Source organism: Myotis lucifugus, unplaced genomic scaffold, assembly GCF_000147115.1.
Source record: "Myotis lucifugus unplaced genomic scaffold, Myoluc2.0 scaffold_2, whole genome shotgun sequence".
NCBI classification, from domain to species: domain Eukaryota; kingdom Metazoa; phylum Chordata; class Mammalia; order Chiroptera; family Vespertilionidae; genus Myotis; species Myotis lucifugus.
Window position 1 is genome coordinate 13,309,808 of NW_005871050.1, and position 25,911 is coordinate 13,335,718.

Here is a 25,911-nt window from a genome sequence, read left to right on the forward strand (position 1 = left end):
GTATCAATTTACAACAGGAGCTTGGAAGGATGATAGTGTCTGCAAATGAGTCAGGAAGCCTGGAAGAGAGGTAGGTTTATGAGGGATAGGAACGGCAGGAAAAGAGAATAACTTCATGTTTGGGAATTGGTGACTGTGAGACATCCAGGCAGTCATCTAGTGGGTATTTGGAGAAACTGGGTATGAAAGGTATGTATGAAAAAATGACCTCCTGGGACTTATTCTCTTCTGCTTTTTCCTCTACCCACAATGGATGGTATTGAAATATCAGCATTATTATAGGTTAGCAGTGGCAGTGAATTTTTCTATACTCAGATCCACTACTAGAAAAATGAAGTATCCATCTACTCAGTACATAAGAAGGAAGGTACTTGAATTCTTTCATCTGTTAAGAGAATTTTCCATTTGTGATGAAAGGCAGCCCCCAGGGTTGTATACTGAACAAATTTCTTTGAATAACTTTACCTTTCTCTTCCTTAGCACAAGTCCTGCTCACAAATACTATCTGGCTATGGACCCTATGTCTGAATCACTTTATCTATCAGACACCAATACTCGAAAAGTCTACAAGTTGAAATCTCTTGTGGAAACAAAAGATCTGACTAAGAATTTTGAAGTGGTGGCAGGAACAGGTGATCAGTGCCTTCCGTTTGACCAGAGTCATTGTGGAGATGGTGGGAGAGCATCGGAAGCTTCACTGAACAGCCCTCGAGGTAAAAAAAAATCCTTTGGTAATCTGAAGATTTAATTTGATTTCTCCAATTCTTAAGACCATTGCCATGCTGTAGTCTATCTCAATATGCCTCTAACAGACATCTCAAGTCTATCCCAGAAGAAAGGAACAGTCAGGATTAAATTTTAGCCAATATGCATTAGTATAGTCATAACTGTTATTAAAATATTGAAATGCTACTTTTCTGGTCGATAATTATTATCCAGAGCCCCCTGAGTGCCTTCCTGATACCCCAACCTCTCCTCAGGGATTACTTCCTAGAAACTCCCAACAGGCCAACAACTAAATGGTTAATTACTAGCTGGCAGAGAGCCTCAAAAATGCAGGCTTCTTCTACCACTGTTAACATTTAAATATGTTGAATATCTCGCAGACTCTAGACATTTCTGGCTTTTGCTTAACAACCAACCTTTAATGAACCTTTTCTCCATTAATTTAAATCATTCTTGAAGCTATGTATATTTTCAATTTATATCATCCCTTGGATAACAAATTCCAATTCTTTTTGCCTTCTGTGAGAGCATGGCCTTTCTTTTTATTTGTCCTAAATTTACTTCTCAATCCTTACAGGCCAATGCTCGGGTCTATTGCCTGGGATTTATGAATAAATCTGTGCTCTTCCAATTAGCTTCATGATTTTATAGACCTGGATCATATTGCCATCTTATGCCATAAGCTGAAGGATCAACTTTTAAGTCTGTCGTGATATATCATCCACTCTATCTGCTTAATTATTTACTCGTTCTTCTCTATTCCTTCTTCAAGATGGTGGGTGAGTGTGTGTGTGTATGTATGTGTTCTTTTATTTTAGTTGGTTTTATGAAGTGTTCATTTTAGTGGTTTTTAAGAAGCCAATGTGATCTCTTTTAACTATTATACAAATAGAACACAACAGTTGCACAAAAATTAAAAAAATAAAATGCAGCCCTAACCGGTTTGGCTCAGTGGATAGAGCATCAGCCTGCGGACTGAAGGGTCCCAGGTTCAATTCCAGTCAAGGGCATGTACCTTGGTTGCGGGCACATCCCCAGTAGGGAGTGTGCAGGAGGCAGCTGATCAATGTTTCTCTCTCATCTATGTTTCTAACTCTCTATCCCTCTCTCTTCCTCTCTGTAAAAACTCAATAAAATATATTTTAAAAAAGAAAAAGAAAATGCAAAAATATTTTAAATAAAGTCACCCATAATCCTATCACATATAGAAAACCACTGTTAACATTTTAGTATATATCTATCTAGACTTTTTTCTAGGCCTACCATATATTTTATTTTCTACTAATGGAATCATATTACAGAATGCTGTTCTAAAATCTGCTTTTCATACTTAATTTATTATGAACATCTTTCCATGCCAAAAAAGATATAGTGAAGTCAATGTGTTTAGTTTGTTAGATGTTCACTTATTATTTCAAATATTAAGAGTTTACTCTTTAGTCATTTGACATTTGCCATATGGGGATTAAATTCCACCCACAATCAAAGTTTAAAGCTTTCCCTTTCTTCAAGGCCATATTCAAGTTATATCTGTGCCTTTCATAAAGCCCCTCTGGATAATCACAGCCAATTAAATCTGAATTTCTTTAACAGTGTCTACACTACCCAATTAGCACTTGATTATATTTTGCCTTATTTTACTTAGCAGTTCTTTCATGAACGGGAGGTGTTTTTTTATTACTGAAGTAAGCTGCTTGAGATGAGAAACTACATCTAATATTTCTTTTGAATCTTCCCCACCTCGTTGGCAATATCTTGCACAGTGTGGGATCCACTACACATGTTTATTGTGTAATTGATCAATTAAGTAACTTTTACCTACACCAAGTATTCCTAAGAGGAATTTCAGTGGTGCTTAAAGCAGATAAACTTGTTTCCTTAAGGGAACGTAAGTCCCCAAGTATCATGTTAAAGTGTTTTGAAATGTTTTTTTCTTCTCTGGTGCCAGCTTTCATTTCTTACATGTAGTAGGTCCACATCACATACTTGAATATTGAATGCAGAACTCAGGGGCAACATATAATTAGCTCATCTTTCAGGGAAATATGGGCTGGGTCCCACCTTTACACAGGTTTAAAACACTTGTGAGTATTTTAAGGTTTTCTGCATAAGAAATATGGAGGAATCTAGCTTGTATTATGCCTGAAATAGACATCCTCCTGAGTTGCCACTAATATGCAAACCACTCATCTCATCTACCACATTCAATCTGCCACATAGAGGATGACTGTATCGGCTTTTTCAAATAAAGCAGATAATCGGTTCCTTGCAGATCCCCTCCCCCCCTTGGAAAGTAACAGTAATAGAATCCTGATGAAGAGGATTTACATGAACTCCTGAAGCATCAGTAATGAGAGTGCCAAAATTTATGTATCTATTAAAGTTAATATTTAAGTTTTTCTTGTCATAGCTAGTAGTGCATTTTCCTTTGGCTATATTTACTCATCTTTCTATCCAAAAGTGGCCTTTACAATAACCTGGTATTCTTGATTGGTCCCAACGCATTCAGGAACCCTAAGAACATCTGGCTGAGGATTCAGATAGCTGAATGTCTAATCCATCTAAGACTGCCTTCACTTAATGTACTGAGCTGATGTTGGCAACATCTGCTCTGATACAGTGAGTGAAGGAGGATGTTTAAAGGAAGGGAATGTGTGACTCACACGAAGTATCCACCACATCTCCTTCAACTATGTTAACAGTGCTTGAAGACCCTGTTAGTGATCTTCAAAGTCACTCAGATAGCAGAACCTATGTCCAGACATCAGTCATTCTTGAAAATGCTGGTCAGAACTCTTAGGTACTTAACCAAGGCACCTATCTCTGTGCCGAATATAGACAGCACTCACCCTTGGCAGTGAATCAGAAGTGAGATTCTCATTATATGGAATGCTGCAGGGCAGTTTCATAGACTTTCGTGCAAGAAGGAAAAATCATGCAAGAAGTCATTAAAACACAGTGTGCAAATTGAAAGGAGAGTCTTGCTAATTGCTAATTATATCTTTGAGGTTCTCCTGCAGGTTCTTTATCTCTCAAGAAAGAACAATTTGTTTCTTTATTTTTTCTTAACAACTACCATACACTTCAGTTCTTTCTTCCTTCCCCCTTACAAGACAGCAAATGTATAATGGATTTCTTTAAGGAGAGGTTTGACTTTTTTTCTTTCCACCTAGAAGCTAATAAAGAAAAGCTAAAAAGCTATAGATCAGTAGAGAATGGAAAAGTACATCTAGGGAGTACCATTTTGAGGTTAGGAAAGAGAGCTTGGCCTAAGACTTTAACAAGCAACATATTGCAATTACGGGCAGGCTCTCCAACATGTCCTTAATTATGCAAGGTAAGTCAAATAAATGTTAATCTGCAAGACAGCTAATTTATTTTCTGAATCTATTCTAAAAATAGGATGAAGTAAAATTTGCTTTTGAGATCATTTGTCCTAAAGTTGGAATAAATTATCAAATGGGATTTTAAAAGTCAGCAAAAGGTAAAAGGTCAAAAGCCATTGGATGAAGAGCTATATATAAGTGGTAGCAAATTGCAATGAATGTGGAGATAGGGAACCTAGACTTTTTGTTCAATCTATGTAATGCCAGGGTTTCTTTGAATGGCCCTGTGTAAGTTACTGTACCACATGGTGCTTTCATTTCCCTGAACACTAAAATAGACTTAATGTACCATTGACTAATTCTGTTTCACTGGGCTAGTAGTCATTTAAACACTGGATCCTGAGATTCCTCAGTTGTAAACTGAAGGGCTTGGGATGATCTCCCTCCAAGCTTCAATGTATTAAAATGACTACAATTATAACTTACTGTCTACTGTGTGTCATACACTGTACTAGGTATTTTACACACAGTATCTCTAACCTTTACAACTATGCAAAAGCTCAATAGTATCATCCCCACTGTATATATGAGGAAACAGAGACTAGATAGGTTAAGAAATTTACCAGGGTCACAAAGTTTACAGATAATGCTAGAATTCAAACCAAGTTGGCCTCCACTATCCCATACTGTCTGCCCTGCAGCTAAAACCCATGGTCTCTGTTGAGGGTAGGAAATATTGGAAAATGGTTTTCAATCTAATAAAATCTATTTAATGGGAACAACATATTTTTATTTGTAAGATAAATGACTTTTAGTCTACCTTCCTTTTCTTATTAGATCTTTTCCTCTAATTTTTCCAACCTGGTAGTGTACCCTTAGTGCACTACATAGCATTTACATAGTCTGTAAATGTAATTATTCAAATAAATCTCCAGGAAAGTTTATCACATTTTTTGGAAGAGTCTGCATTTTGGAACTTCGGCAACATTTTCTTAAGGGGTGGAGGCAGGAAACCTTAACTTTATTAAATTTCTTGACTATAACTGGTAACTACAAATTTGGTTTAAAGGAAAAAATGGAAGTGTCCCTGAATAGATTTTCATATAAGACTAGAGGCCCGGTGCATGGATTCATGAACCGGTGGGGTCCCTCGGCCTGATCTGCGGGGATCAGGCTGAAACCAGCTCTCCAACATCCCCCGAGGAGTGCCGAATTACAAGAGAGCGGTTCTTAGGTGACGCACCCTGGAATCAGGCTCCCTCCTCTCTGGTTCCAGATGCATCACCCAAGAACTGCAGTTGCCAAGTCACCGCAGCTACAAAGTCACCGCAGCTACAAAGTCACCTCAGCTCTGCAGCTCCTGCATTGACAGTCTGCCCCCTGGTGGTCATGGTGCATCACAGCTACCGGACAGTCGGATGGTCAGATGGTCAGCCAGTCACTTAGGCTTTTTTATATATAGATAGCCCGTGGATACTTCTCTAGGAAGAAATCTTTATCTGATCTAGTTTTAAATACTTTGATTTGAGTCCCAATAAAGGGAAACATTTGCCATTTTACTCATCAATACTTCAATGTAATGGGGCAAGGAAAAAAAAGTTTAGCAAAGAGCTTGATGGTGTGCTAATTCCTGGCATTGTATATGAGTTTGAGTTGACTTTGAAAGATGCTTTTAAAACATGCATGGATGATGTAGTTGAAACTTAGGTTCCATTTATTATTTTTACTGCAACTTTCTTTAATTCTACAGAGAACTCAAACTAATGAGTCATGTAATAGATGACCAAGTACTTAAGCAGAATGTGAAATGGTACTAGGTGGGGATATAAAATAAAATTTGTGACAAGCTGAATTCATTTATTTTTTTAAGTAGATATAGAGGGTGAAGGAGTGACTGGACAGGATGAAATTAATCAGTGACTCAATTTGGTTCCCTTGGACCTCACCAAGGATTATATCTCTATTTCCACGTGCATCTTTAAGCAAACTGACCTCAGCACTCAGCAGGTCTTAGGCAATATCCAGATGAGTTCAAACAACCCCTGAGCCATTCCCTAGGAGGGAAATGATCCTTAAATCTTGATGGCTTCCAAAAGTTTTTTAGGATATTCATTATCCTAATCATATAAGAGTTATTTGAACTTTATTGGCAATTAAGAAATCTGGTTATGATAGTGTCAAGACAAAAAAACCATCTGAGGAGCATCCTGAGGCTCTACTGATTGCCCTGGCATCTACATGCTATTCCAAAAGGCTAAATTTGGGGTTATCGGAAAGATGCTAAAACTCTGATCAGTAACATCTTGTTGATGTCACTGGTGTCTATGAGGGAGAGAGTATAGTATACAAAGTGATGCATGAGTAAAATGAATGGTATATTTAGGAAGCTATAAATAAATCAGTACTGTTAAAGTTAAAATATTTGAAAATAATAGGAGAAGGGGAAGGAATAGGAAGTTTTGATTTTGTCTTATAGGCAAAGAATTTGAGGCAGCATTTTTGATAGATTATTTTGGTGGCAGGGCAGAAAATGCACTGGAGTAAGGCCGGGGCAAAGAAATCATAGGGAGTACTGTTGTTTACAGTGTAGGCTATAAGGTGGCATCTCATGAAAGAGATAGAAAAGAAATCTCCACGGGGAAAAAAATGAACAAAGAGAGTTTGGTATCCAAGAAGCCAGCATAACAGTTTGTTTCAAGAAGTTACAAAAACAGTATCAAATGTAATAGATTTGTAGCCATTGTATTAGTCAATGAAGAGCTCATTGGTGACTGCTATTGGTGGTCTGAATGGTGGTAGAGGTGGAAGCCAGAGCTCAGTTATCTGATGAGCCAATGAGAGGTGAGAAAATAAACACCGCTACTGAATATCACTCTAATGAGAAGCTTGGATATAAACAATAGAGTGATAAGAAGTGAGAGGACAAGGCACTCCGGGAGGTTTTTTTCTATAAGAGAGATGGGGCAATAGTATAGGTTAATAGAAAGATACAGAAGACAGAATAAATGATGAAACAAAGTCTGGAGGAAGCTGAAAGGAAATAGATCTTCAATTGATGAGGAGATTAAAGAGACCAACCTAAGATAATGTATAGACGTAAGGATAAGTTTTAGGCAGAAGGAGCTAGAAGGCTGCTGGTACATCATTCTGTTAGCCTCAGTGTTCTCAAAGAAGTGGATTTATTCTGCTAAAAATGAGGAAGTAAAGTTAAGCCTTGAGGTATATGGAAAAAGGTTTGGAACAACCCCTTAGTGAAGTAGAATTTCTGGAGAAGAACATTCTACCACCCATGGCCAAATTCCCAGCTCAACTTAAAGGCATTTCTCGTAAGAACTTTGCTCCCACATACTTGTCTTAGAATCAGAGGCATCTTGAGAAAAATATGTTTGAGAAAGCCTTCAAATTCAAGCAAAATATTTGTTCTTTATTGCTCACTGATCCCATGCTGTTTCCACTTCTGGAGATTTTTTTCCTAAATTATGTATTGGTAGCTCAGTTCATAGTAGCTACACCAAAAGACTTAGTGCCTGTTATGCAGCCAGAGTGAGAGTTCGTGTTATTCATCATTGGTCTAATTCATCTGCTTATGATGGTCAAAAATGTTGATCTTATATTATGTCAGCAGCTGGAACATGAGAACCTTTCTATCTTTTCTGTCACAGTCCTAAAGCCATAAGCTGTTGGTGGCAAAGTCAACAAATGGAAAAGCACTTATATCTAACCTTGGCTAATTGGTCTAGGTAACATCCATGGTTAATACAGAGAAACCTGCATTAAGTTAATTCAAGTTTTATAAAGCTACAGATACATTATTAAATTACTTTTTCTTCTGCATTTATTTTAATTTTCATGCATGCATAAGACTCAAGCAAGCACAGAAATAATATTTTAGAGGCCAAATGCCATGAGAGATAAGTTTCCAGGTTCTGGAGTCAAACAGAATTGTATACAAATCCCAGATCCACCACTCAATTAATGTGTGACCTTGGGTAAGTCACCTAACTTCCCTGAGCTTCAGCTCCCATGTCTGTGAAGTTAGTATGCTAAGTAATAGTGCCTATGCAACAGAGTGTTCAGTAATGCATGTAAAGTGCCTATTGCGGTGCCCAGCATGTAGTGTGTATACAGTAAATGGTGTCTACCATTATGATCAGGCTTTCTATTTTGTTGCTAAAAATAATACTGCTTAACATAGTGACCAAGCATGGAATAAGTTACTTTGCAAGTTCCATGTCCTTGTAAGTCAGTCTGAGACTTCATTATTTCTAGGGAGAAATGTTGCCACTAAAGAAGCAAGAGTCAAGATAGGGTCAGATTCAGGTATCCTATATTATAAAGAGCTAATATGCTAATTAGACTGAACAGCAGAACGACCGTCTGGACGACCTTCCAAATGAAGCCAGGGCTGCAAGGGCTGAGGCAGCTGGGGCTGCAAGGGCCGAGCCCCTTGCAGGAATTTCGTACATTGGGCCTCTAGTTGTGATTTAATTAGTTGATCCCTCCCAACCTTGAGATGCAGTAATTCTAGTGCTGGTTCCTTGTACATGTAGTTTGAGGAGCCCCCCCCCCCCCCACAAGGCCCACCTAACCAAAACAATTCCCTTAGCAGGCTACCATTTCAATATTAAATTCATTCCATAAGGAGATTCTTCAGATGTGAACTTAAGTGTTTAGGGCAGGATATTGCCTGCGAGAGCAACACATTAATTCTTCATTGAGACACTTAATGGGGGACTTGGAGGCATGGAGCACAGGCTGGATGTATTTGGATAGATGAGATCACCTGAGCAGACAAGCCAAGGTGGGAGCTACTTCCGGTAGCATGGGGAAGTGGAGTGCTAGGTATCTGACAGAATGGCAACAAAGAGGGGAGACCAGGGAGGGTTGGGGGGCAGGAGGGAGGGGGGTAAGAGATCAACCGAAGGACTTGTATGCATGCATATAAGCATAACTAATGGACATAAGACACTGGGGGGTAAGGGAGGGCAGGGGATTGTCAAGGGCGGGGGGAAAAAAGGACACATATGTAATACCCTTTGTAATACTTTTAGCAAAAATAAAAATTAAAATTAAAAAAAAACAAAGAGGGGAGAGATGGGGGAATAACAGTGATATATACTTCTGTAGTACTGTTTAGAATGAAACTTAGACCCCTACATATCAGGACAGACAGTAGGGAATTGTGGTTCTTACTCTTTTTATTCAGATCACCAGCCAAAATAACTTTGCTCCCTTAGCACAGCTCCTTAGTGTCACATCTTTCTTGTCTGTCCATTTAAGAATCACCTCAGCTGACAATGAGAAGAACCCCCTCCCCATCAAACCAAAATGACAGAGATCACACACTAACACACTGCAAATCACTTCAGTCATATTTTGAATGGTGTATTATGGTAACCTATAAATAACTAATTGCATAAAATTGCTTTAGTAGTTTCTAGATGGCAGCTTTAATTAAAAGCACCAGAGACATTTTGAAATTTAGAAATGGATGGCATGTAATTTGCCCTTTTACCAACCATAAAATGGTAATTAAGGAATTTGATTCACTTCTTCCTATTAAAAGTTTTATGAGAATATCAAGTTCCTTCTAAGTACAGTTTCTGTTCAGCAGAAGGTAGTATGTTTGCTTTATCAGTCTTCTCCAGCAGGGTAAGATGTTTTAATGCACAAATTCTTCAGAAGTTAATTAGGAAATTTCTTTCAATGCAAAACGTTTGTTTTTAAGGTTCTAAAACATGAAACTGTATTAGAGCTAAAACCTTTGATCATAGTCCCATATTGCTCCACCATCAGTTACAAGATGGCCTAGTAATTTCAAGTTTACCAAATGCATGGAGCTGACTATAAAATCTAAGAAATGAGGAAGTCATTTCCTGGTGAGTCTAGCATGCTTTGCTGATTCTTGAAGGAATCTGAAATCTACAGTGTGTTGACTTCTCAGATAATTCAGAATATTCACCACAACAGAGGAGTCATCAGAAGACATTTTTACATTAATTGATCATCCAGTAATACTGGTTCAATTAGCAGGTATGGAGTATGAAACTCACACACCATGCAGCAAACCCAGATGTCTTTGGAAATCCCTGATTTTAACATCATCATGGAGTAAAACACAGCTGGAAATGGAGCCAGGGAGCCAATTTTATTTTGTAATTGATCAATTGATTACATTTTGGAACCACTTCAGACTAAGGATTATAGATAGCATTACACAAGGCATATAGACCAGTGTTTTAAAGGCAACTAATGGCTTAAGTTACCTTAAACATGTAAGAAAGCTGCTAGGTTTGTTTTTCTTTAAGTCAAGCTGATTTTCTAAAGTTATCTAAGCAGCAAACTGGTCAAGTTGAGGATGTTTGAAATGTCTCCTCTTCATTCACTCTTTCAGGGATTCCCCTGGCTAACTCCGAGCCCCACCCTTCATCCTTTTGTCTGTCTTTGCCAGATAGAAGTTCAGCCTTTCCTCTTCTTTCTCCCTACTCAGAACTGGCTGGGCATGCAGCGGTATACTGAAGGGGGATGGGACAGTGGGAGGGATATTTGATCATTGACATTGTTTACAATTTCCAGTGATTGGTGATAGTAAACATAGGCCTGCTATTCATCAGTTTTACTATTGCTTTTACTATTTCTACCGAAAATGCACTCCCCTTACTGTCTGCATGCAGGACACACTGCTCCTACTGCCCCAAAACTTGGCACAACTCTGCCAGTATTAGGAAAATACTCACAATATAATATTCAATGGAAAGTTCGGGATACAAAACTGTATTACTATTTTCTCCTACATCTGTAAGGGTGCAGGGGTGGTGTGTACACACAGAGGTAAAAGTTTGAGAGGACATTTATGTAAATTTCTATGTTAGCGATGGTAATTGCTGCATAAGGAATTTTGAGCGATTTTATTTTCTTCTCTTTAATTTTCTGAGCATTTATTATTTTTATAATCTAAAAAAATATATATTTTAAACACACACACACACACACACACACACACATACACACACACATACACACTGTCCTGTTCTATGGCCAAACTCTCAGGACTCAGGTGTCTTTGCTTTCATAAATGACAGCTCTCCAAAAGGGGTGTCCTCATCTGAGCATGTTACTGGAGACCTGCTGAAGGGGCAGTACCATAAATCAAGAAAGAATCAAAATGGAAGGCCGTGGAGACATCCTGGCATGCCAGTAGTGAAAAGTACTTTCATTACATTTGTTGTTTTTAAAGAAAGAATTATAAAGAATACAAATTAAAATGGCAAATAATCTTACAATCTGGATAAGCCCCATTGATATTGAAACATAAAATTAGTATAATAGTAAGTAGTAATATTGGTCTATGGTTTGAAAGCTTGAACTGTATAGAAAGGTGCAGAAAGAAAATTCCAGGCTTCTTCACAAAGAGACACACTCCAGTATCTCTCTTGAAAGGTAACCAGTTTCTTGCAATTCCTTCATATGTATTTTTCCCTTACATAAAAGTATTCATATCATATAAATTACTTTTTACCCTGATTCTTTCATTTGATTATATATCCTGAAGATATTTCCACTGTATGACATTATAACATGGATATACCATAATTTATTAAGCCATTTGCTTCTTGATGGGCATGTGGTGTTATTTTTAATCTTTTGGCACTATGGTGCTACATTGAACAACCTAATTCATATGTTTTGAAGCACTTTTGTTAGTATATGCATAGGGTTAATTTTTCTCTATAGTAGATATTACCAGCTTGTCCTCCCAAAAGATTGAACATATTCACACCAATAATTATAAGAGTTCCCATTTTGCTATTACCTCAGAAGTTCTCAGTGTCATTAAATATTTTAATATATCCCTCTCTGATCAGTGGACAATGATAGCTTGTAGCTTTAATTTGAATTTCTTTAATTATAAATGAAGTTGAGTGTTATTTTATATCTGTTGTGACCATTTGTATTTTTTCAGTAAATTTACTTTCATATCCTCTGCCAATTTTTCTATTGAGCTGTTGATCTTTCTGTCTTATAAATTAAGAAAAACATCCCATTGTCTTTCATATGTGTGGCAAATATTTTCCAACTTTGTCATTTCTCTTTTTTTAACCATATAGAAGTTCCCTAACTTCTATATGGTCAGGTTTAGCAGTATATTTTCTTAAGGACTCTAAAGTTTGTGTCTTCCTAGATAAAAACCTTCCTGAAGTAAAGTCATTTTTAAGGCAGATAGGCAGACCTTTCAATGACCCTTAAATCGTACTGTGTGTCTTTCCCATTTGGGCCTCATGAAATTTAGAAAACTTAGGAAGTGTTTATAGTAATTAAACCTAAAGACTTTGGAATCAGGCAGATAAAACTGAGTCCAAGTTTATTATTAACAACTCCAAGCCGCTGTTTTCTCATCTGTAAAATGGAGATTGTGCATCTGCCTTCCTTGTAGGGTAATAGAGAATGAAATGACACCATATGGGTTAAGTCAGTACGTGGCACAGATTAAGTACTGAATAAAGTATGATGATGAGAATGAGGATAAGTAAATAAGTTTTAAAACTAATAACTCAGGATTGTTTTTCAAGACTAGTAACAAACATTTTGTTTTCAAAACTCCTTGACTGTATTCAAATTCTCTTCTGTCAAACTTCATTGGTTGTATATATACAGCCCTAACATAATTATCATTTCAACCATATATTTAAAATACTTGGAAAGAGGTACTGGTGAGAGCTTGGCTGTACAAAATATGTAGAAAGTCATAGGTACACATGTGCATGAAGAGACATATGCTATAATGTCATTACAGTAAAAAAAAATGACCCTGGTCAGGTAGCTCAGTTGGTTAGAGCATCAGCCCTGTAGGTAAAGGTTGTGGGTTTGATACCAGGTCAGGGCACATACAAGAATCAACCAAGCCTGGCCAGCGTGGCTCAGTGGTTGAGCATCGACATATGAACCCAGAGGTCACAGTTTGATTCCCGGTCAGGGCACATGCCCAGGTTGGGGGCTCGACCCCCAGTGAGAGTCGTGTAGGAGGCAGCGATCAATGATTCTCTCCTTCTCTCTTCCTCTCTCAAATCAATAAAAATTTACTTTTTGTAAAAAATATATGAGCGCCCTAGCTGGTTTGGCTTAGTGGATAGAGCATGGGCTTTCAGACTAAAGGGTCCCGGGTTCAATTCTGGTCAAGGGCACGGACCTTGGTTGCAGGCTCCTCCCCGGCCCAGGCCCTGGTTGGGGCATGTGCAGGAAACAACCAGTTAATGTGTCTCTCTCACATGGATGTTTCTCTCTGTCTTTCCCTCTCTCTTCCACTTTCCCTAAAAAAATCAATGGAAAAATATCCTCAGGTGAGGATTAACAAAATAATAATAATAATAATAATAATAATAACAATAATAAAATTAAAAATATATGGACAAATTCTTACTGCACCTTGTATATTGTAATTATTGAGGCTAGACTTGCACTGTGTCTCAAAATATGAGCAGGGGTTGGATACCAGGAGAAAGCAAGGGCATTCCAGGCACAGGGAATAGTGCAGGCAAAAATGTAGTGATAGGAAAGTGAAAGGTGTGTTTCAGAGCCAGTGCATAGACCAGTTTGACTGGAGAAGTAACACAGAATCCTATCAGACCATCATCACCAACTGCATGGAGATGCTGACAGAATAGCACATAGGCTTCCTGCCATCTAAGTCAAGCGGTGCTGAAGCAGGTAACAGATAAAGCACAGCATGATGCCAGAAAACTAACAGTTAATCAAAATCATAAATATTAACATCACATGTGTTAACCTTTCAGAAAGATTTCACAGATAAAGTAGATGTTATTTTATTTGGTCTTTACAGTAATCCGCTGACATGGGCAGCTCAGCTTTTATTTTCACCAGTAGACAAAGGTAAAAACCTGAGGACTGGAAGATTATGTAAATTTTTGAAAGTCACAGTCAGTCTCACAATAGGATCTCCCAGCTTCTGTCCCAAACTTTCTTCCTCCTCTCATATCTCTCCTGAACATGTCTGGGTGATTGAATTTAGAGAAAAAAAGGTGGGGGAATGGCCTTGGAAACCCAATCTCAATCAAGACAAGGCTAGGGAAGTCACCAGCTCCCTTTGAACAAGGCATCCCAGTTTTTTCAATACTTTTCAATGTAACCTTCTTGTGCCCGCAGACTGCCAAACTTGCAGATCAGAGCATGGAAAAAAGAGAGTCAGAGGAATTGTTTGTGTCATCAGACAACTGTTTGGGCTAATTTTTTTTCTTTTCCTCAGCTGTTATATGTGTGTGTGTGTGTGTGTGTGTGTGTGTGTGTGATTATTGTAATCATATATTCTTGATTAAGCCCAAATCGGTCCACCTAAATATCTCTTAAATTTCCACTGAAAGGGTTTAAAAATTGTATTCACACAGTGTTTGTTACCCTGCCCTGCCTTTTGCAAATGTCTACCACTTCTGACTGTGAACCTCTCTTCCAGCATTAGCTTCATTAGTCAAGATGTACAGATATTGAGAGAATTCTAAATGGGCCCTCTGTGTTGTTTTTGAATGGACATTATATCCAAATGATTATCCTACAGAAATTTTAATTGTTGAGTTAGCCCATTTTTGTGAATAGTAAGCACTGTCAGGCTTACTTCCTCATATCCTGCTTTTATTGAGTATCCAGGCCAAGATATTCTACTTAGTTTGCTTTTTTTTTAGAATCTCTTGGTCAGTCACATACCTTGCAAGAGAGTCATTTTCCCTAGAGTGTAACAACTACAATTAGTTTTTCGCTGGTCCATGGGCAATAAATGAACTTTACTTCCTCGGCTAATTGTTCACAAAAGACCCTTGTGAAGCAGTTTGTTTCCTTAGGATGACAGAGGCATTTCTTCAAAATGTATCTGAGTGGTGTCGTAGGTGTAGTTACTTGATGTTTGAAGAATTTTTAGCGGGGGGAGGTGAATATAAAATATTCAGCTTGTATTTGGTAAACCTCATTTGTATTAGCCCATACTTCCTGAGTCCTGCAAGCATCATTTGAACAAGAACTCGCACAAAAGTAAAACAGGAGATGTGCATTTCAACTGAACTAGAACCATCTACTTCCCCCAGTCTCTCTTACACACACTTATACATCTATAAAGCAAGGAAACACAACTCACACCTTTATTAGTGTTGGGTGTCACTGTTAAATGTGCAGACACCACCCCTGGCCCAGTTCTTCCTGAGCAAGTTGTACAGCATGGAGCTTCATTTATTTGGTTTTCTGGATGAAAACTTAAGCTTGAAGGCTTTTACATCAGTAGTTCAATCGTACAGTATTTCCCCTAGCTAACAAAATTGTTTTCAACATTTGTCTTGTCTCTATGGTGATTCTAACATAGGGCCCTCTACTACTGACAAGTGTTACATAATGCTTTGTGGACTTAAATCTTATATTATGTCTGTCCAATGTAGAAAAGCCTAAAATGTTGAAGCAGGGCCTATGTGGAAATCTTTGTCTATGATTCTGGGCTTAGAAAAGTCACTTTCAGGAAGCAATGACTGAGCAATTAGGACACCACTTACCACCACCATAATATTTCATCCTCTTCAAAGTGCTTCCATTTCATTGGCTGTTATGAGTATCACACCATTTTACCTTGTGTAGTAGTCAGGATATGGGTTAGGAAATCTAGACACTGAGTGGTTAAATATTTGCCTTATCCAGAGTCCTACAGCTAATCTGCAACAGAAGTCAGCCTGAAACCCAGATCCATGATATGACCCTGGAGCCAGCGTTTTGTTTGCTTTCCCTTATGTGGTCCATAGGGAACCATAGTAAGGCAAAATCTTGAGGCATTTCTTGTTTTCTTAGAACTCCTAAGATGGTAAAGTTAGAAGAGATTATAAGACAAGAAATGTGGATTTGGGGGGAGCCTGAGCTATCTACGTGGGTCAGATTCATTTGCAGTTAATTTGATCCCTGGTTTTTATTTTACTTTCTCTTGGTTGTTAACCCACTTTCCTGCCCCCCCCCTACTCTAATAATCACTAATTGAGAGGGGACTGTATTCCTCTTAAAGGTCTTTAGAGGACGAGATTACCATTGCCTCCATTCTAAACTAAATTTTAGAGAAATTCATCTATCGCTCTTCACTTCATGGCATGCTTTATTTGATTTAAGTTAGATGTGCTTCAATATAAATGTGTCAATTTATAATTCAACAAAGTTTACTGGAGATTTGTGCCCAGGTCTACTGGATCTGTTGCAGTATAAAAGTAAAGCCTAAAATACAGTTTTTGCCCTCAAAGAGCTTATTGCCTAGACAGAGTATGATTGGAGAATTCACATTAAAAATAAAAGGCTTCTATAGGTTAGAAAACAGTAGAATGAACTGGAGTTTGCAGAGAAGGCTTCCTGGAAGAGAAACATCTTGTAGAAGCCTTGAAAGATGAATAGGGTTTGAGTTGGTGAATGTAATAAGCCAAGCTAACAATTGTATGGGGGAAAAAACCCACATGTGATCTCAATGGCTTAACAAAATAGTAGTTTATTTCTTGCTCATATCACAGACCAATATGGGTTGTCTGGGGGATTGGAGGAATCCTTGCTCCAAGCAGTGACTCAGGAAGCCAGGCTCCTTCCATCTAGTGGCTCCTCATTTCACTAAGACTGGGAGTCCTCCACTAGATGCTCTGCAGCCAGCCAGTCTACAGGGGAAGTGAGTGATCTACAGAAAAGCTCCATTAAGTTTTATTAGGGTCCAGGCCTAGAAATAACATACATCACTTGGGCCACATCTAATCATAGAATTTCTGCCATACTGAAGAGGGAGGGCTTTCTCAAGTAAGGATGAGGTAGGGAAGGGTGGCAGAACAAGAGCAAAGTTGAGTTCAGCTTGACACCTAGATTTCTGGTTTGATTTGACTAAATCTGATGAACTTGTCACAAATTCTGAACTTCAGTCTTGGTGGGAACAAAAGAGGCTGCATTCTTAACAAATATTGTATCATCAGCCATCCAGGTATTTTATTTTTCAATGATGAGAATCACAACTAGATTTGATTATTTTTGGTTTCATAGTACGAGTACCCAGACATAACTTTTTAAAATATATTTTATTTTATTTTTTAGAACAGTTTTAGGTTCACAGAAAAATTTAGCAGAATCTTCATACACTGAAACTACTATGTATGGTACTAATGGTGGGTATATGTCATCATACATTTGTTTAAACCAAATGTACAATACCAAGAGTGAACTCTAAGGTAAACTATGGACTTCGGGTAATAATGATGTGTCAATGTAGGTTCATCTGTTATAAAAAATATACCACTCTGGTGTGGGTGTTAATGGGAGTGGGGGTGATGGATGTGGGGAGGCAGGGAATAAATGGGATATCTCTGTGCCAAGATATGACTTTTAATGGCAGTACTACACTGGTTATTATATTTACTCTAAGTTCATGGATCTTCTCTGCTCACAGCAAGCTCTTCATTGATGATATGTTCCTCCTGATTGTCCTCTAGTAAGCATCATAAATGGTGACTCAGGGAATAAATCCAGTTCAAAGATATTATTAATTTGACCTATACTATGCTTTTATTTTTTTTAAAAAGATTGAATGGATTTTGATGAAACATGATCTCTTTAGTTAACCTTAGTTTCTCCTAGAATCTATTTACTCTAACATCTGGCCTAACTTACAAATTTATGTCACTTGCCTAACCCCTGGTGACATATGAATTTGTGACCCTTATTTCTGAGGCCTCCTTTTTATATGGTAGATCGTATGATAATAGTCAAGTTACCAAATTCCCTGTCACATGGAAACTGAGTACTTTGGTAAAACTCACCAGCTTCGTGGGGATGAAGCCACAAAATATTTTTTTCTTTTTTTCTCTCTTTTTTTTGCTGCAAAAAGCTTTATTGTTTCATTTGGTCCAGTGCATGGGAGAGGGCTTCAGGGTGGTTAAAAGAATGACTAGTAGTTTCAGGGAGAGGCTCAGGTAAAAGCCAGACACCAGGGGAATGCAGAGGGGCCTCTCAAAGGCGTCTGGGCTCCAAAGGCTCCTAAACGTGCGTGAGGTTGAGTCTTTCAAAGAGATACTAGTCCAGCCCAGCCTGGGGGTGGCCAGCCTGCAGAGGTGAGTCAGGTGTGGACCATCTTCTTTTTTTAATTTTATTTTATTACTTAAAGTATTACAAAAAGTAGTACATATGTTTCCTTTTTTCCCCATTGACCTGGACCATCTTCTTGATGAGTTTCACCTCCTTACCCAGGAAGTGGTTCTGCAGGAAGTCACAGAGATGAGGGTCTGTGGGCAGAACCCAGGGCATGCAGCTCTAAAAGGGCTTGGTTCAGGTTCCTCTACAAGGCCAGGGTGACTTCCATGGCATCCTGAGTTTTGCCCACTCATCTTGGGGAGGCTTCAGCCCATCCTAGAAGAGAATGCAGCCACTGCGCTGGTTTTTCAACTTTAAGAGATGCTCAGTGCCCTCGCACTTATTCTCCACCAACTCGCGGAAGAAGTGGCCCAGGCCCTCAAAAGCCACATAGTCCTGGTCGAAATAGAAGCCCAGAGAGAGGTAGGTGTAGGAGAGCCGCAGATGCAGGTTGGCCAGGTGGTTGATCGCAGCCTCCACCTCGGTGGAATAATTCTGATGGATTTGGAAGCTCATGGTTGTTTGGCAATAAGGAGTTAAGGTAGAAAAAAAAAAAAACAAAAAAACAACAACAGTGTGTTGGCTGGTCCCAGAGGTGGTGACTGGATAAGACAAAGGAGAGTGGCCAAAAGCTGTAAGAAGGGGTGTCTATAGGTCTGTTCTGTCCAAACACTGTTGAGGCAAGAGATAGCTCTTGCCACAGAATATTTTTGAAGAATAATTCTGAAGAGATCCAAGAGATCTACAGGAGTATAAGAATTGTTAACAATATTTTGGAAGGGATCATGGATCACTTTGACACCCTAACAAATGCATTGGACCATCTCCCCATGACAATACCCATACATAAAACATTCTGCAAATAATTTCATGGACTTTCTAAAACCAGTCTGGACACCACTCCTGTGGTAAAGTGATTAATAGCCCCATTTAGGCTACATGGGATAGTAATTAAGTGAATGAACATTGAACTCAGACAAACATGATCTAAATCTAGCATTTTTTTTCTTGGTAGATAATGTGGAATTAGTCATTCGACCTCTGAACCTCTGTTTCCACATCTTTAAAAAAATGATATTAATAATACCTACTCCACAAGGCTACTGTGATGAATAAGTGAGAAAATGCATGTAAAGAATTTAGCACAGTGCCTGGAATATCAAGTATTCTCACCAAATGAAAATGGTTATTATTTAGTGATATTAGCTATCCTTCATAGCTGTTCAGTGCTGTTTACCTGGATTTCACATGAGGCTCATCAGGAATCCAACATGATTCTTCAAGTTTCTGCTTCCAAGTCACTTAATCTGAGAAATCACTTGTGACCTTCATCTCCCCAGCCCATCCCCTAAGGCTATACCATGAAACCCTGGACTTGCCCCCAAATAGTGCTCATCTCAAGGCATTGTAGTTGCCTGGTTGTTTGTCCATCTTCCCTACCTGGTTCTGAGTCCTCAAGGGCAGTACCATGTCTGTTTCATACTTTGCTCTATTTTCAGTGCCTAGAACATAATAGGTGCAAAATAAGTCCAGAATAAATTAATAAGTAAGGAGAAAAACAGCTTCCCCAGTGAGCTTTAAGAAAAATAGTAGTTGGTGGAGGGAGGAGAGCTCTTCATTCACTCTGCCTGGTCCTGAAGGCTAAAGCCTTGAGACAGCAAAGGAGCTGAAAAGAAGGTAAATGCTAAAAACTGGACTTATCTGTGTTTCTCTCAATCAGAATTCTTGCTTAACTAGCCCACAAATCTGTTGTTCCTTATGATGTCTCTGAAGCCCTTTAAAAAGTACTTTCTGAGTCATGAAGAAAAGAACATTCCAGTCAATAGAATATTAGTTTGAGTGCTTAATCATTTTAATGTATTTAAATTCTTTGGAAATTGACCTTTACTGTTTAGAATATACACTTTTTTATTAACATACAATGTCTGATTAAATGACTCACACTAGTCATGTAATGTTATAGTGAGTTTATTAGTCTCATATGAAAGAACTCCTGTTCTCATTGTTAACCACACAGTGAAATCATCTCAGCTGGTCATTAAGCTCTGCCTCCTTGCAACCCTAGTGACACACAGACATTTGTAATCCTTTCAAGTTCTACAAGCTCCATTTACTGGCTACCTAGCAAGAGAACTTAACAGGCTTATTGTGCAGAAGTAACTTGGCCCTTTCTGATCCCAGTGGGTAATTAAGTAGACAGTCATCAGATCGGTTGGAGAATGGACTTTTCTGCCTGGTGGAGAATTTCCATATAGATCACACATATGATACCAATTTTCCAAGAATTGTAATGCACATGAACAAAGCAAAATATTTTAATCTCTCTGACTTAATGGGCACTTTATGGTCAACAGCTAGTGTCAGTTATACAATTCAGCACTCTCAGTATCAGAGATTGAGCTGGCACCACATTGCACTTGATATTCCCTGAAAGTTTATTTTAAACATTTATCTGTGTCTCATAAAATTAAAGAACAGATTGTGGCAAAAAAAGAAAAAGAAAACAGTATTTTAGTTTTCTGGTTGCTAGGGCCATAGATGGAGAGAATTTTATGACTACTTCCCAAAGCTTATATTCTGAAAGAAGGTTCATTTTTAATATAGAAATAATAAAAATGTAGGTGGCCTCAACAGCTGTAATTTTTATAAATTACAGAGATGCCTTCTGCCAACATTTGAAATTGGCATTCTGCACAGCCAAAAACTCTGATCTTCACTGTTATCTAATTTGGGATTTTAGCTACTATTTCCAGGCTATTAACCTCCACATCTGGACTCCCAGTAACCCCACATCAGGATGCCACAGCTGCTTCAGTATTGATCAGCGGCGTGCTCTTCCCTAACAGGTGATAAATTTATTAGTAACCATCCGGGCTGCCCCAGCTTTAGGCAATTGTCTCCTTAAGAATTATAGTATTTATTCATTGGAGGATAATAAGACAAGGGAAGAAGTCAAATAATTTTGCCTATAATTTGTAGCGGTTTCATACAGAGCTATGCTTTACAGAGAAAAGAGCCTGCAGTTCAGCTATTATATAACGTCCCCTACTTTGCATAAGACATGGTGAATAATTTTTTTTACAAGATGCACTTTATTTATGAGCAGGTCCCTCCATAGAAAGAGCTTGTTAGGGCTTAATGCTGATGAATGGAGACAGCACCATTCACACTTCCAGGTTATGGTCTGTCAGTGGTTTCATTATATGCACTAATTTACAAGGATTTATTTATTTTCTCACAAATGTAAAAATGTGCTCCAAGCTAAACATGCTGTCTTGGCGCCTGAGCCTAATGTTTTACTTGATGGAGGTGGTGGTATGGGGACTCAAGCTGTCATGTGCCATTCTTCCCACCTCCACCCCCACCCACCCTGCATCATTGCCTAACTTTGTGGTTATATGAGAGATCCATATTGTTTTGCTTGCTCTAAAAATGAATACTGGTGAAAATTTTAAACCCTGGATGTGGTTCTCTCAATGAAGTTTAATTCCTTTCTTATCCAAAAGCTGTGCCTTCAATTGTGTAAGTGCTAACGAAAATGCTGTCAGTAACACATCAATAGATGTGGCCATTGGAACAAATTATGACCACAACATTGGCCACAAAATTTTGGAAAGCTGGGTACAATGTCCCCCCAAAATAAAATTCAATGGATTCTGCAGGTTTTGCTAGCCCCAGATGGCTTTATGTGATCTGAAATCACTCACATCACTATCTCTGAAGAATAAAGCTTAAAATATACTGGACATGGACCACCTCCTCCTACTCAGTCTAACAGACAGTAATAGATCATACTGTATCATCAACATCCCTGCACTATACCAGTCCACCTTATGGGAGGAAAACCACCCCCCTCAAGTAATGGCAAAAATAATTATTTTTCCTGCCTGGAATTTTAAATTTGGTTTTTAACCTCAGTGAAAATTAAATACCCCTTAAACCTCACCAGTGACGAGTTTATAAAACTAGTTGTTTGGGGAGTGTGTGTGTGTGTGTGTGTGTGTGTGTTAGTTCATATGTTGCTTGGTTGGTTGGTTGGTTGGTTGGTGAAGGAAATGAAAAATATATACATATAAAATATGCCCAGTACATTAATAAGCATCTATCACACAGTCTCTCAAAGCTCTTTTTACAATTTCTTTTTCAACTCCAAATGTAAGTGTAATTCAATCAAATTTAATTAGAGTCTCAAGGAAAAAGGAGTATTTTAGAAATTGGACCACGATAAAAGAATTTGCTATACAACTATATGTAAAGAGAGTATCCTACAAACTGTCTGTCAAATAAGCCCTGAAGGCCAATAGTGAGTATTTAATAAACATCATCTGTGGAATTCAACTGGCAGGAACAGAGGGAGCAGTTCACCGTATTTAGAAGTTCACAAAAATGAAAAGTGGGGAACCATGTGAACTCTAGGATTATCATCTCTGAATCAATACAAACTTCACCCTGATAGGTTGACATGTATAGTGATCAATTAACAGAGTTGTCCTTCTTGGTGTCCACATAACAATGTAGGACCTCCAATGGATTCAGTAGGAATCCATCTCTTTATATCTTTGTGAATCTGTTCCATTTTTCAGGAGATTAGATTCTCTACGTGTACTACCTCCCACTTAATAAGTATTATTCTTAGTTTTGTTTTCCACGTACTTGGATTATTTGTCCTTTGGCCCTCACAACACTTGGCATAGTGACATTCAGTATGTGTTTGGTAAAGATTCATAATTTCATGCACTTTAAGCCGTCTACTCTCAGCCTCTCTCTCTCCAGACTGGAGTCTTGATCTTTCAGTGCATCTTCTTATGACAGCCACAATTTACATTTCATACTCAGTGATATTTATATGGAGGTCACAAAAGGTGATCTCAAATTATAGGCCTGCCACAAGCCAGACAGAATTCTAGACATTCAAGAAATTGATTTTACCAAAACAAAAATAAAAAGTATAGGTACTGCCTGGTCAGTGTGGCTCAGTGGTTGAGTGTCGAGCTATGAACCAGGAGGTCATGGTTTAATTCCCCATCAGGGGACATGCCCGGGTTGTGGGCTCAATCCCCGGTGTGGGGAGTGCAGGAGGCAGCCCATCAATGATTCTCTCTCATCACTGATGTTTCTATCTCTGTCTTCCTTTCCCTTCCTCTCTGAAATCAATAAAAATATATATTTTTTTTAAAGTAGAGGTACCTCCTTGGTTCATCCTCAGTCCAAATGTTCTGGAGATAAAAGAAATATTCATGTGTCACCATCCTAGGACCTAGCCCAATCTTCAAAGTCTTTTTACAAACCTCCTTAAAGGTCCTTATGTCTCTGAAAATCATAAAGGGATTTATTGGCATGAACTTCCCCTTGTTTGGACATGCTGGTTTCCTTGGAGAACTCACCAAAACATAAATGACTTTAGAGGCATTCTGGGAAAGTTAAAACGAATCTGTAGCTTTTATAGATGATAAGGATTAATACTTCATGAGGAGCATCAGGATTAATCAAAGTACACCATAAAGCCAAGTCTTAATATTAAACTCCTGCCAACAAATTAGCTCATCTAAAAGCAGTTTATTAAGTTGGGTTTATAAACTGTCCTTAGATGAGTTCACTTTTTGCCAGGAAAAGTATTATGCCTGTATATATGTGTTAAAAGGACATGCTTCTTATCACAGATGTTCCTAACTTTTAACATACATTCTAAGATGGGAAAAGAAAACTGTAGACTAGTTTTAAAGTAATGCCGTGTGGTTATTTTCAAGAGCACTATCAAAAGCACTAAGGGAAGCAGGAGTTGAACCATATGTTCTTTATGTGTCAGACACTTTTTAAATGTATTATTTCATATGACACTTATAACAACCTAGGCTTGAGTAACCAACTCATCCCAGTTTGTCTAGGACTGTCCCAGTTTTAAAACTGAACCCTGCCTCAGTCCCAGACAAACCAGGACAGTTGGTCACCTTACCTAAGTAAGGCAGTAAAAGGTGTCCTAAAACCAATTTCCAGTGTGGAGGGGGTAGGGGTGGGTGGGTTTCCATATCACCAACAAGCAATTCTTGGACACCAGCTAGGTGTCCTACAATTTCACTCAATTCTGATACTATCTACCTGGAGATAGTGTCAGATATCAGTCTCAAGTCCAGGTTGTCACTTGTGCTTGTGACTGGCTGGACTATAAATCAAAGGTTCCAACAACCCCCAATGTGTGCTCTATTAGTTTGCTCGAGTGACTCACAGAATTCAGAGCAACATTTTACTTACTGGATCACCAGTTTATTATAAAAAGATATAATACAGGAACAGCCAGATGGAAGAGATGCATAAGGCAAGATGTGGGGAAAGGGCAAGGAGCTCCCATGCCCTCTCAGAGTGAGCCACTCTCTCCAACTCACCACATGTTCACACAACCCATAAGCTCTCTGAGCCATGTCTTTTGGGATTTTTGTGGAGGCTTCATTACATAGACCCAACTGATTAAATCATTGGCCCTCATTCTCCAACCCTCTAATCACAAGGTTGGCTCCACTGGCAACCAACCCATATTTAGGTGAGGCTAAAAATTAGCTCATTAGCATAACAAAACGCCTTTATCTCTCACCACTTAGTCAATTCCAAGAGATTTAGGTGCTCTTTGTTAGAAATAGGAACAAAAACAAATCACAATGTCATAGGCAGGTAATCTTTTCCATATTTTACTAAAGAAGAGGCTGAAATTTGGAGAGACAAATTTCTCCATCAGGCACACATTGGTTATAAGTGGTGTATTCAGTATTAGAACCCTAGCTTTCTAACTGCTATTTTTATTTTATTTTCCAAGAAACCAGGCTGTAGTTAACACAGTATGTAAAAACTACTGTGAAAATTTTATTGGCTTTTATTTTTTTTCTAGAAGCTTAACCATTCCCTTTGTGACACCATAATTTTTCTCTCCAGCCCTCTCCCCCCTTAATAGGTATTACAGAGAAAAAAACTCAGTCCAGTTTATCAGGATTATTACAAACTCTTCGTTAACTGAGTGTGAATTGATGAAAAGAATGTTAATGCTTTCCAAGTCAGTTATTTCTAATTCAACTATGAAAATAAGCAAGTAGCCTATACATCTGTACCCCAAAAGAAATGTAATACATACTGCCTCCTGTGTCTTTTTGCATTTATCTTAAAGAAGGTTTTTTTATTTGTTCGTTTGTTTGTTTGTTTGGGGGGATGGTAAGCAAGTGTCAAGGGGGTGGGAATGTAAAACTGGACAACATAAAATTGTTAGACCTGGCTTTATCTCCACATGTTACATTTTGTCATTTCTTCTCAATACACAAAGAAGCAAATGTGTGCCCGAACAGACCCCTCCCATTACTGTCCTGGCCGTGCTGAGCAAAATTGAATCCATATGTCTTTAAAATGCTTTTCCATTTCTACAGCTTCTTTTAAATTCCTGATCTTGGTGCAAATGTGGCCCGCTAGCCTCCTAATGCTCATTTGCTCTTTCCCAACAGGCATCACAGTTGATAGGCATGGATTCATTTACTTTGTGGATGGGACTATGATTCGGAAAATTGATGAAAATGCTGTGATCTCCACTGTAATCGGCTCAAATGGTCTGACTTCCACACAGCCACTGAGCTGTGACTCAGGAATGGACATCACTCAGGTAGGCGCCACTGGTTTTTAAGTGTTATCACCATTTGGCATCATGGAAATGAATAACCATTTTCTCGTACAGAAATTAGGTAGAAAGGAAGCCTGGGGTATC

General features: G+C 38.4%; 1 protein-coding gene across 3 annotated transcripts in view; it reads left to right on the plus strand.

Moving 5' to 3' along the window:
- TENM1 (teneurin transmembrane protein 1) overlaps positions 1-25,911 on the plus strand; it is a 596,847-nt gene that overhangs the window by 486,407 nt on the left and 84,529 nt on the right. For all 3 annotated transcript variants that reach the window (XM_023756535.1, XM_023756543.1, XM_023756550.1), the window contains 2 exons: positions 481-713; positions 25,655-25,809. In XM_023756535.1, coding sequence (XP_023612303.1) covers positions 481-713; positions 25,655-25,809 — 388 coding nt within the window. The remainder of the gene's footprint in view (positions 1-480; positions 714-25,654; positions 25,810-25,911) is intronic.